Consider the following 12660-nt stretch of genomic DNA (forward strand, 5'->3'; position numbering starts at 1 on the left):
AGGGCAGGCTTACCATTGATAAGGTACGGATGATTGCAGCACTTTCGTAATTCCATCATAGTGTTTAAAAGGTTAGGTACATTAGCTTGTCCACCACCTTTGGAAAGAAACGTAAAATTCTTCTCAAGGATGGCTCGGTAATATTTCTTCTGAATGTTTGTTAGCTCAACTTCAATAATAGTTTCTTCTTTGGGGGCCAAGTTCTTTTCTACATCCTCTTTGAGACGTCTCAACATCATTGGCTTTAGAATAGCCTGAAGTTTTTGTACCTAAAAAAGGACCTTATGTAAATACTGGTATCATGATTTGCTTGCATATTAAAACATTTTCTAACACGAAAAATCAAGATTATCATATTCATTTACCATCCATTTTCATTTTTCAAAGCCTAATAAAGGTATGAAGGTGCCAATCCTTCAGCTTTCATAAGAGAAGCACATGAAGGTTGGATGAGTCAACTGGATAGTCAACGGACTATTTTACCTATCCAGGAGTCCTGAACAGCCAGAAGGCTTGAAAAACACACAACAAAAAATCCAATTTATTCATTTAGCTTTCCTTTCTTTTTGTCTTAAGCCACAGGGATGTTGAGGAAGAGGGATAAGACAATGTCATGGGGGTGCTCTGCTTCTGTCCTCTTCCCTCCTAGGGAGAGCTAAAGAGTGAGAGAAAGTAAGCCTAGAGCTATACAGTCCCTGAACCAATGAGCAGGCAAGAGATCTCTCTCCTTGGTTCTCTTTTCTGTTGATTGGCAATGGGATATAGTACACCATATAGTTCTATGTTAGAAAAGAAAAGCAAAACAGACTTCACTCTGGACTAAGCTAAGCGGTTTTAGATAGTAAGTTGGGGGAGGGGGTACACAAAGACCAAGATTTCAAGCCTATCTCCCATATTTATTTCAAATAGAGCACACAAAACATAATAACTAATACCCATGTAACTCCTACGGTGTATAAAATAACCAACCACTTTTCAAACTCAATACATCACTTGTTTCTCACAGAAATACTGCGGGGTAGTTATGCCTCATGTATTTAAAATGAAAATATGTAGGTTTGAAGAAGCACATGCTTTGGGAATAAGAGTACAAAACTCCAGCAGGCAAACAGCTCTACAAACTTCAGTGGCTCCTGACACTATCCCCAAAAGTACATATACACACCAAAACCACCAACCCGAAGAGCACAGCCATCTCTGAAAATTACATCAAGAGGTACGAAACCTCTCTATAAATCTCAACAGTCCTTCGCGAGAACAAACAAATAAACAAACAAGAAATCTTCATAAAGATGACTTGGAAAGTCCAAGGAATGGATATATAAAGTTCTGTTCACCAGATGAGAAACTGTGATATAATTTACATTTTAAAATAATGTAAATATTAACGCTTGGCCATTTCATGGGTTAATCATCAATTTTATGACTAAAATACAAAGCAAAGATGATAAGTACCTGCTCTTCTGTTTTTAGATCACCAAATTCTTGCATAAAGGTGGTTTCTGAAGGGAAGCGACTTGGTTCCAAGAAATGAAGCAAGCTAAAGAGTTCTTCCACAGTGTTCTGCAGCGGGGTTCCTGTCAGCAGCACTTTGTGTTCCTACGGTAGTGCAAGGAAAGCAGCTGATCAAATTGTAGCAAAAAGAGTTTCTTAAAACCAAAGTTTTTTTTACCAGATACCCATCTTTCTACTTCTACTCATCAGTGTTAATTCAGCATCCACCCTATGTGAAGTATAGAAATTAAACATGAAGACGGAGCTACAAGAACATGGCTCCTGCTTCAGATAAATAGGTACATGGAGCTCCCTAGAACTCCACAGACTCCTTAAAAGTGTAGTGCCATTTTGCTTCTTCCTGGGGTTACTAGGTCAATATTTTAGTGCCATGGGCTAAGTCTCAAATGCTTTTTTCCCCACAAGTTTTTTCAAAATCCCTAGACTCAGATAAATCGCACATGCTTCTTTCTGGTCTCTATATCAACAGTGCCCTCATCTCTCCATCTGCTTCCTGCATGACTCACTTTAGAGACAAAAGAAGTTCTTCTACATGCAACAGTGTATGAAAAACTATTTTGTTCTACAAAAATTTCCAACTAGCAAAGAGGTCAGCTTGGTTTTAAAATACCACAATCACTTTTTTTTAATCAGATGCTATTTATAACTGTCTCTTTGAACCCAGTTAGGTATTTCTTTAATTAATTCTTCCTGTTTACAAGCTCATTCCCAGCTTTCCCCATGCAGTTTTCCCCTGTCCTTCAATTTCTATAGATGCAACACGGAGGGGCTGTTTTACAATGATCAGTCTTAACAATAGTGAGTTTATTAATCTTAAGAGCCTTATTATTTTCTACTTTGGCCATTCGTTGTACAGCACAGCTAATAAAACTATTTCAGAAAGTAATTATATCTTCTAGTAGTTTCAAAAGCAACGTTCTGACTTAACTTAGAATCTGACAAGACTTGGTTGCCAAGCAGAGTATATGCTCAGTAAATACTAGATGAATGATGTAAGAACATGCTAATTTTCTTAATATCTACCAAGTCTTATCTGTCAATGAAGCTATTTGAATGTGAGGCGAAGGAGTTCAATATGCTTTTATTCTTCCTTTTCTCCCCTTTGAATAGCGGTCTCTGACTGAGGAAGTTACACTGACCATCACCATCCTCAGACTCATTGAATTCATAAAGAGTAAGGAGTTTGCAAATCAATTCAAGATTTTCGAATGTATAACCATACTGGTGGATAACATGGGCCACAATCACATACATACCCAAGTCCTGAATTACATTACCCAAGAACTTTTTAAAGTACCATTACAGATTCAAGAAAAGAGTTACTGCAGTAGAAAAGCATTTCTATTGTATTGATATTGTCTTGATTGTCTCCCAGTTTTTCCATATTTTTTATTGCTGATTTAAATTAAGTCCTGAATGCCTGACCAAATACTTTACAAGTTAAATCCTTTTTAACTTATTAATTTCAAAATAAATGCATTCAAGGAAAGGAAAGAACTCCTTTTCTATGCTGTTTCCTTTCAATGGCTGTTTAACAGCCAGTTATACGAAACAATTATATGAATACATATAGCTCTCTTATATAGTCGCCTATGAGCAGTGGAATAAAACTAGGTTCCAATTAGAAAGTAATGATTAAAAATATACAATTAATATACACACAGTATCACAAAACAGCATGTAAGAAACTCAGGCTGTGGAGCTTAAAACCTCCAACTATGCCGGAAGACCTACTTTTGCCTTGAAAATGTTACCATGCTTTTTATCTCTGATGGAGTGCTGTCCATTTAATTTCATTTCAGCAGAATCTTTAATTTGTGTGGGGCCTCCTGACAATGAAAGATGAGATAACAGAATCAATGAAGAACTACTATGACCTCCACGGCACATCCTCCTTTTGGTGAGGTACAAGGAGACGGCTTTACTTCCCCAGAGCTCCTGGGGAGGACTGTGAAGACGGTGACTGCCCCTCAAGGTTTCATCTTCACAAACGTTTCCCCTGTGTCTGGAGAGTGAAGACACTCATTGGTCTTCCTTTTCTGAGAATGCACTTGGAGATAATCCTCATCAAACGCATTTTCACCAGAACTCAGTCTAATGCAAGTAACAGTTCCTAATGACCTAAACCATAGTAGGATGTAACTACTATTTGCTCTTTTGACTGTGAATTATTCTAGGAAAGAAGAATACAAAGAGGCAAGTATACAAGTTCTCATGATGCTTATTTGAAGTAAGGATTTAAAAACCAGGCAACAGAGCTGTTCTGAACTGGACAAATACAATTACACTCTGAACAACAACAACGTATTCCATCTTGAAAACATCTCTTCTGAGATAAAGATTCTTGATCATCAGAAAAATAAATATTCTGTTCATTTGCTAATCAGAGCTTCCCAGCTGGTGAGCCAAGAATGAGTGTGTGCTAAGTCCTTGGGCCCCCAGTCCCTGGACAGGTCCTCTGGGGCAGTGGGCAGCCTTCTCTGCATACCCCAGTGTGGCATACAAATATTATCATTTTCTATATCTGCCATTATGTGAAAAAAGTTTAGGAAACACTGCAATATGTAACTGAAACTTATCTGGATAACAGATTCTAACCCACTAATGAAATGTTAGTATAAATAATAGAAAATTCTTTGAAGTATCCTAATGACAATTAGATTGTTTGATGTTGATAGAGTTAAACTAATTGGTACTCACCAATAAAGAACTGTTTTACAAGAAGAATCTGCTATTTGGGAAGATATGAACTAATAATAGAACACAACTTAGATAAACTTAATTGTTTAAGCCTTCAGGAAATGGTGATATAACTATCTTAGTGGAAAACTGTGAAGGTGGATCCCTACTCAGAGAATGTATTCAGATAGATCATGAGCATTAGCACTTACTTCCACACACAGGTTTATTTTATTTTATTATTTTATTTTATGGTATTTTATTATCTTTTTTGAGACAGAGTCTCGCTCTGTCGCCCTGGGTAGAGTGCAGTGGTGTCATCATAGCTCACTGCAACCTCAAATTCCTGGGCTCAAGCAATCCCCCTGCCTCAGCCTCCCAAGTAGCTGGGATTACAGGCACAAGCCACCACGCCCAGCTAATTTTTTCTATTTGTAGTAGAGAAGAGCTCTCACTCTTCCTCAGGCTGGCCTTGAACTTCTGAGCTCAAGCAATCCTCCCACCTGGGCCTCCCAGAGTGCTAGGATCACAGATGTGAGCTGCCTCACCCCATCAGGTTTACTTCATTTTAATGCTAAAGTATCACTTGGGGAGACCAAATGCTTACTCATCTCTTCAAAACTATTCACTATTTCCAAGTGCTCTTACTTGTTTTGTGGCTTGGCCACCAAACTGCTTTGAGAAACTGCTTTAAGAAAAGTCTTAGGATAGCCTTAATAATAACTCATCCTAAATAGGATAATTCAGTCAGAGTTCTTCCTGTAAGCAAAACTAGATTTGGTTTGTTTTTAATTAAAAGAATAGCTGGCTAATCCAATCCCCCTAATTTAAGAATAAAAGAAGCCATTTCAAAGAACCAGCTGCAACAGAAAGCTTTTAGGTGTTCTTTTTGGTGGTACCAGTCCCAGTCATCAGTTAAAAATTTATAGCTATGTATACATAGAATATTCCTTCCCATCTCAAACTCTCAGTTAATAAGATTATTCTACAGAAATCATCATTTAGGGATTTTAAAAACGTTTTTGTACCTTTGTGAAACTCATCAAATCATCCAACACATGCTAAAAGACAAAAATTTTGCTTTCAAAAAATGTACATTAAAAATGAAAAACAAGTGATCATAACCAACTTGTAAACTATGGAGTGGAAAGAGGAACGAGGATGACTGAGGTCATGTAGTAATTTCTGCTAGGAAATGATACACACTGTAGAATGGGATGGAAAAAAATCAATCGAATTCTAATATTCCTACAATGTGTTATTCCATGATACTCCTGTTGAAAAAAATCTAGAAAATCTCATCAGGAAGACCTGATCGTCTCTCGGGAAGCTGGTAGAGTATGGCATAGGTGTGGTATAAAACTCCAGATCAAATTTGAGGTCTTGTAATTCCCCAAACTTTTAAGTGTCTGTTTGAACTAACCAATTCCAGATATCCTACCCAACTTACTGAGAACTTACACCTGCAAATCCTATGGCCCCCGATATGGCAAAACCTCACAGCCCTGGAACATAACTGGATTATCATCTCTGATGTAAATTAAAGCTTGGCCCAACACTTAATGAAGTAGCTATACAGGTTAAGTATTCCTTATCCGAAATGCTTGAGCAGAAGTGTTTCAGGTTTCAGATTTTTTCAGATTTTGGAATATGTGCATTTATACTTACTGGTTGGACATTCCAAATTTGAAAATCCAAAATCTGAAATGCTCCAATGAGCATTTCCTTTGAGCATTATGTCAGTGCTCAGAAAGTTTCAGATTCTGAAGCATTTGGGATTTGGGATTTCTGGATTTGGGATGCTCAATCTATATTTATGAACAAAAGTGTAAAGCAAACACTTGAAACTTCAATTCAGTGCAAATATCGTGATTATACTTTGCTATTATACAACTGTTTAAAGACACCAGCAAACAATGTAAGAATCAAGAAAGTAAGAGCACTTCTCAGTAACTGAAAGTTCAGGAGAATATATCACAATATTTGACAAGTTTTGCAAATGCCATTCACAGGCATTAGTCAAATTTAGAGCAGTGGAATTACCAAGTCAGTAACAATTCTATTCAGGTTCAATGCAATCACCAACATGAGCACTGACCAAGTCCATCATCTTGAGTCCCTCCAACAGCTTGCAGTTCCTATTCTTCAGCCTGTGGGCTTCATCAATGACCACGCAGCGCCATGGAATATTCCGCAGCTCAGGACAATCAGTCAAAATCATCTCAAATGTAGTAATGATGGCATGAAACTTATAGGACCCCTTTATCACTCGACCCTACAACAACAACTCTGAATTATTATTAAGCATGAATGATTACATTAATAACTTTAAGGATGAGTGAACCGCATAAAACATATGTATCTCTTTCTACGACTCTTTATTTCAGGTGAACACAATCTGTGTTCCTTATTTTGGACATTTTAAGCTGTGTTACAGTAAAACACTTTTTATAAAATTCTAAAATAAAAACATTCACATAGAACTTGTAATAATTTCCCAAATCTAAAGATAAATACAGGTACAGATTTCAATATTTTTCTCCTTTAATTATTTAATTGTAGAACAGATTTTATACTTAAACATTTATATAAAACCCCAAATTCTGTCATATTTCCAATTACAGGACTTCCACTTACTACCTATAACTTAAAATTATTTTAGCACATATTATTCTTTCTTATCACATTGTTTATAGCACTTCACTGTCGATATCATATACTAACTGCACACAGGTAACTGGAATAAGAAAAGCAATTGCAGCCGGGCACGGTGGCTCACACCTGTAATCCTAGCACTCTGGGAGGCCAAGGCGGGTGGATTGTTTGAGCTCAGGGGTTCGAGACCAGCCTGAGCAAGAGCGAGACCCTGTCTCTACTAAAAAATAGGAAGAAATTATATGGACAGCTAAAAATACATATAGAAAAAATTAACTGGGCGTGGTGGCGCATGCCTGTAGTCCCAGCTACTCAGGAGGCTGAGGCAGGAGGATCGCTTGAGCCCAGGAGTGTGAGGTTGCTGTGAGCTAGGCTGACGCCAGGGCACTCTAGCCCGGGCAACAGAGTGAGACTGTGTCTCAAAAAAAAAAAAAAAGGAAAGCAATTGCTACTATTAATGACAGCCAAAGTATAAATTCTTCCCTTTGGACGTATTTCATTCAATGTGTCATACATTTCAAGGACTTTTTACATGCTTAATATTTTCCACTTCTAGTAATAGGGTAATAAAATATTCTTTCTATTCACATTTAATATGACCATTTTTTGTTTAGTTCTCTCTTAGGCTTGCAAAATAAAACCAATTAACATATCAATACATCAAATAGATTTCAGTGGTCAAAGTAAAAAATTTCCGTCTTTCTAATACAATAATCAGAATGATCAAAAGCCTTAAAAATAAAGAGCTGCCTTCATAAATGTAGAAAGATAACACAAACATAAATTCAGTAAGAAATCTAAAGCAAACCTCTCAGTTTAGCAAAATCCAGACCTTCCCAAGTCACCTTTTTAATGCCTTACAATACACACAGTAAGCACAAGGAACAGGACCTGTGAAGTTTTACCTGGGGATCTTTGAAGTACATTTCATACAACTGAATGGTCCGACGACTAGCTTGACTCCCATGATACACAACCACATTCAACTCTGTCCAGGTTCGGAATTCCCTTTCCCAGTTGGGGATTGTGGACAATGGGGCAATTACTAAAAAAGGGCCATGGATTCCTTTCAAATATATCTCATAGAGAAATGTAATGGACTGGATAGTTTTTCCCAAACCCATTTCATCTGCTAAAATGCAGTTTCGCCTTTGGGAAGGAAATGAGAAAAGTTTAATGAGTACAGATATTAGACACTGCTGTCTTTTCACAAAATACATACTATTATCCTCACAGAGGCATATCTATATGGCTTTATTCAAAACATACATTTTTAAAGAAAATTCTCTGATAAATAAAAATTATTTCTACATGCTTCTGTCAATCTCTGTATTAATCTTTGTTGAATAAATATTAAGCATATTTCCAATGCTTGCCTTTTAGAAAATTCTTATTGGAGAGTTAAAATAGTTCTTTTTGATTTATAGCTTCAATAACTACAAAAGAACAGAGCTACAGACATTTTTAAAAGTGAAGAAAAACATGTTCTACATACATGTTGTACCAATTGAAAAGTAGCCAGTTTACTCCCTCCAACTGGTATTCCCTGAGTTTGTTATTGTTTTTATACTCCCTGGAACTCTCCGATTTCTTCCAATCATCAGCAGGAGGTCGCTCCTGTTTCAAATATAGTAAATCTCATTAGTGGCTTCTCAAAGACCACACTGCTATGCTATTTTCAAATTAGATCATGTACCACGAGCCAATCCTTACCACACGCCCTGTTTCCGGCTCCCTGGACATCAGTTTCTCAAACTCTTCGATCTTTGCTTGATCTATGTCCTGCCTCAGCTCCCACGTGCTGTCTTCGTAAGGAAGTGAGCACCACTTCACCAGATAGTGAGTCACAGGCTGGGCGAGGTTTAAAGAAATCAGAATTGGATTCATTTGACCAAATATATATTTACATATATTAAGCACAAACACGTGTTCTACTTCATTTACCAACAGACATTACCCCAGCATCAGTAAGACTGAATTGATAGAAATTTTAAAACTGTGATCATTAATTAATTGTCCCTAATTAGAATCTCAAGTCTGAACTGGAAACAGTATTACTGGGTATTGTCAGAAAAAATTAACTTTTTATCTAAATCACTGGTAAGCCATGTTCAAAAGCCAGAACTATATAGAAAGAAATAACTAGCAAATAGCTGAATTTGAGCTTTATGCCAATCTGTGCAAATCATTCATCAAGTGTCTCGTTTAGGCTTATAAGGTAAATCATCCTGGCATATTTAAATGTTTACATAATTGGCTAGTTTCTTAAAGAATGAGAAATAGACTTGAATTTATTAGGATCTCTATCTTTTCCTTAAACAGAGTGATACTATTTGTATCCAATCACATTAAAATAATGTATTTGAGCTCTAGAATATTGGAGGGCAAAATATTTTGGGTAATGCAGATCAATAGGATTTTCTTTCCTCTAGAAAACACTTGAGTTTGTCGACCTTCATTTCAGGACCAAAGGACACTGACCTGGTTGTGATATTAAAAATATTTGTACACAATATGCTATGAAATAAATATTTTTAAAGTACAACTAAGCAAAAATAGAAAAGTAAAGATCATGTTATGGCATGGTCTTTGAAACATCATGGAGTTTCATGATATAGAGTCTAGAGTACAAAGAGAATTCTTTGTAGACTCTCCCTAGACAAGCAAGACCCAAACACTTTATTATAAAAAACTCAGTTTACAAGCAGAAGCTAAGAATGAGAGAACTCATGGTGGCTGGGCACATCATAACCAAGGGACAATGCTCAGAAGTCACTAGACTTGTCTTTATTCTTTCTTCCCTATCAAATGTCCTTTACAACCTCGTAGGGTTTTGCAAAGCAACACGAGAGTGCCGAGACTGGGATCTCATAAAGAAAAATATTTTCGATTATCCTCTGTGCACCACGTTAAATGAAGTTCATCAACTTCACTAACGACGTCCAATGCTAAATGATATTAAACTCCATTCTGCCACAAGAGCACTCTCAATTATATAAAGACACTTTGTGCTCTACGATAGATTTATACCAAAATGTACTGAATTCCTTATCTATCGTATTCCGGAATCATTAAAAAAGTCAATGTATTTGTTACATATTGAAAATTGATTTTTTTAAAAAAGAAAGCTCTCAGACTAAACAGAAAGTGTAAAAAATAATAACATAAGCTATTACTGAGTCATAAAACTAATAATAAATTAATAAGTTTCAGTTAAATTTAGAGCAAGTATGTCACAACTCAAGGCTATGACCAGGACCAGGTCTAGGATAAGACCATCTTTTCCAAAGAGAAATGCGCGCTGCCTGAATCACCACTCTGTAACACAGGTGATCTCCTGTTACCTCTCCCCGGTCATCCGTGCTACGTGCAAAGTCCATTATCCGGTCAACCTCCACGTAATCTGGATTAAAAAGCTCATCCTCAATCTGCACCAAAGGAAAAAAAAAAAAAAGGTTAAAATGTTTGTTTATTTCCTAAGAGGAAACACTATTTCACTTTTCACGAGGCAATAATATTTTGGGTCATAGCAATATAAAATTTATATTTGGCAAATTCTATTATATTAATTGAAATGCTACAATTTAGTAAAATCATTCCCCATGAGGAAATCAGATTTCCTAGACTTTGTTAACGGGGTCTTTTAATTACTGTGTGAAACCTTTTACTGTGAGAGAATGTTTAAGAATATTTTAAATGAAGTGTGAAATTACAATTCACTAATGAGCAATCCAAAAGGCTTATGGCATGCCATGCATTTAGCATTCTTGAAACTACAGCTTGCAATAAAGAATCAGAGTCATGCACAGTAAGTGCTACTGGAGTCTAATAACTACTGGAGTTGTCTGATGCTTTATAGCATCGTTTATAGAATGTTATTCAAAAGCTAAAAACACTAAAACCAGATTTCATACTTTGGCGTGAACAGAGTTTACATGACAGTGTTTGGTAGTTTTTGTCACTCAATATTAGTACCTCATTTAGAATAACAGTCTTCATTAATCTAAGTGTTCTAATGATTTATTTGTACAGAACATAAGTGTTTAGGTAAAAGTATTAAAAATAAAGAAACGAGGCCCAAATAATCAGGTTATTGAACCAATATATTAACAATCTTTACAAAAGTAAAGTACTACTGTTAGCCTGTAAGGGTGTCTCAGAAAATAAAGGAATATGGCTCAAAAGGAAATTAAAGACTGAGCTATACCTGAAAGAAGTAAGGGTCAGATAAGTTTCAGATGTTAGAAAACAAAACACACATTACTACATGCTCCTATAGATTTATCAACAATACTAGGTCATTAAATATGAAATGTCTGATTTCACATCAAAAGCATAGTTTATTATATCTCAAACAAGAAGGAGTACAATTAATCAAAGTATGTGCCTAAACTATCAACAGTTTTGCCATCTTAATGGTAGCTTGTTTATGTCAGCAGCAAAGAAGCCTGGAGAGCAACTGGTGATGAAATTGCGAAAGGCGTTTTCCACAGCTTGTTGAGAATTGAATATTTTTCCTTGCAAAAAGTGGTCCAAAGCCTGGAAGAAGTGGTAGTCAGTTGCTGCAAGGTCTGGTGAACACGGTGGATGACAGAGAGTTGCCAAGTCCAGCTGCTATAGTTTGAGCAGCACTGTTTGGGAGACAGGTGGTTTATCGTCGTCTCGCAAGAGGATTGGCCTGTCTCTATTGACCAATCTCGGCTGCTTCATCACAAGAGTCCTCATCATTTTCTCCAACTGGTTGCAGTAGACATCCGCTGTATCCACTGACCAGGTTTCATGAAGCTGTGGTGGATAATACCAGTGCTGGACCACCAAACAGACACCATTAGCTTTTTTCGATGAATATTTGGTTTTAGACTATCTTTTGGCACTTCATCTTTATCCAACCATCGTGCCAAATACTTGCAACTGTCAAAAAGAACCCATTTTTCATCACGTGACAATAAAGTGTAGAAATGGTTTGCCTCTATCGTGATGGCAGAGAAAGGCAAGCTTCGAGAGGATTTCTCTTCTGATGCTCGTTTAATTCATGCATCTATCCAGCTTCTTTACCTTGCCAATTTGTTTCAAATGGTCCAATATTGTTGGAATAGTAACATCAAACCTTGTTGCTAATTCACACATAGGTTGAGATGGATTCACTTCCACTACAGCTTTCTACTCATCATTATCCACCTTGGTCTCAGGTCACCCATGTAGCTCATCTTGAAGATTAAAATCACCAGAATGGAACTTCTCAAAGCACTGATGTACTATGCATTACATCAGCCACATCCTTCCCAAACACTTCATTGATATTTTGAACTGTCTGTGCTGTATTCATTCCCCAACAGAACTCATATTTGAAAATAAGACCAATTTTTGACTTATCCATGGTTTCACAAAAATTGCTCTAAAAAAGTTTGAAAGATAATCACAAGCCAAAATGTGCATTTGTAAGACTGAGGTTGTACCTTCACAATAAACATAAAACAAGAAGTGTCAAAGTGAAATGTCAGAGATATCAACTGTCAAACTTAGTACTTAAGGAAATTGGACATTTCATACTTAATAACTTTAATATAACTGTGTTAAAATACTTTGCAAAAGGCATACTAAAGGTCACTTAGACACCATTCTAGAACACTCAGTTGCGAGGCTTTCAACTCTGAATTATGAAACTAGCAGAAATACAAAAACGTATTTCAACTGCCTCAGGCTTTTACACAGAGGTGATCAGTAAGGCAAAAAAAAAAAATCCACTGAAATGTTCAATTAATATATAAAGTGTTAATATATTAATGCACTGGCTTTGTTAAGATTCTAGAT

General features: G+C 36.4%; 1 protein-coding gene across 2 annotated transcripts in view; it reads right to left on the minus strand.

The window, feature by feature from the left end:
* CHD7 (chromodomain helicase DNA binding protein 7) overlaps positions 1 to 12660 on the minus strand; it is a 186450-nt gene that overhangs the window by 35885 nt on the left and 137905 nt on the right. For both annotated transcript variants that reach the window (XM_045560964.1, XM_045560966.1), the window contains exons 9-15: positions 10194 to 10277; positions 8563 to 8700; positions 8345 to 8466; positions 7755 to 7998; positions 6293 to 6469; positions 1456 to 1599; positions 14 to 269 (exon numbers count right to left, since the gene is read on the minus strand). In XM_045560964.1, coding sequence (XP_045416920.1) covers positions 14 to 269; positions 1456 to 1599; positions 6293 to 6469; positions 7755 to 7998; positions 8345 to 8466; positions 8563 to 8700; positions 10194 to 10277 — 1165 coding nt within the window. The remainder of the gene's footprint in view (positions 1 to 13; positions 270 to 1455; positions 1600 to 6292; positions 6470 to 7754; positions 7999 to 8344; positions 8467 to 8562; positions 8701 to 10193; positions 10278 to 12660) is intronic.

Source organism: Lemur catta, chromosome 9 (assembly GCF_020740605.2).
Source record: "Lemur catta isolate mLemCat1 chromosome 9, mLemCat1.pri, whole genome shotgun sequence".
Lineage (NCBI taxonomy): Eukaryota > Metazoa > Chordata > Mammalia > Primates > Lemuridae > Lemur > Lemur catta.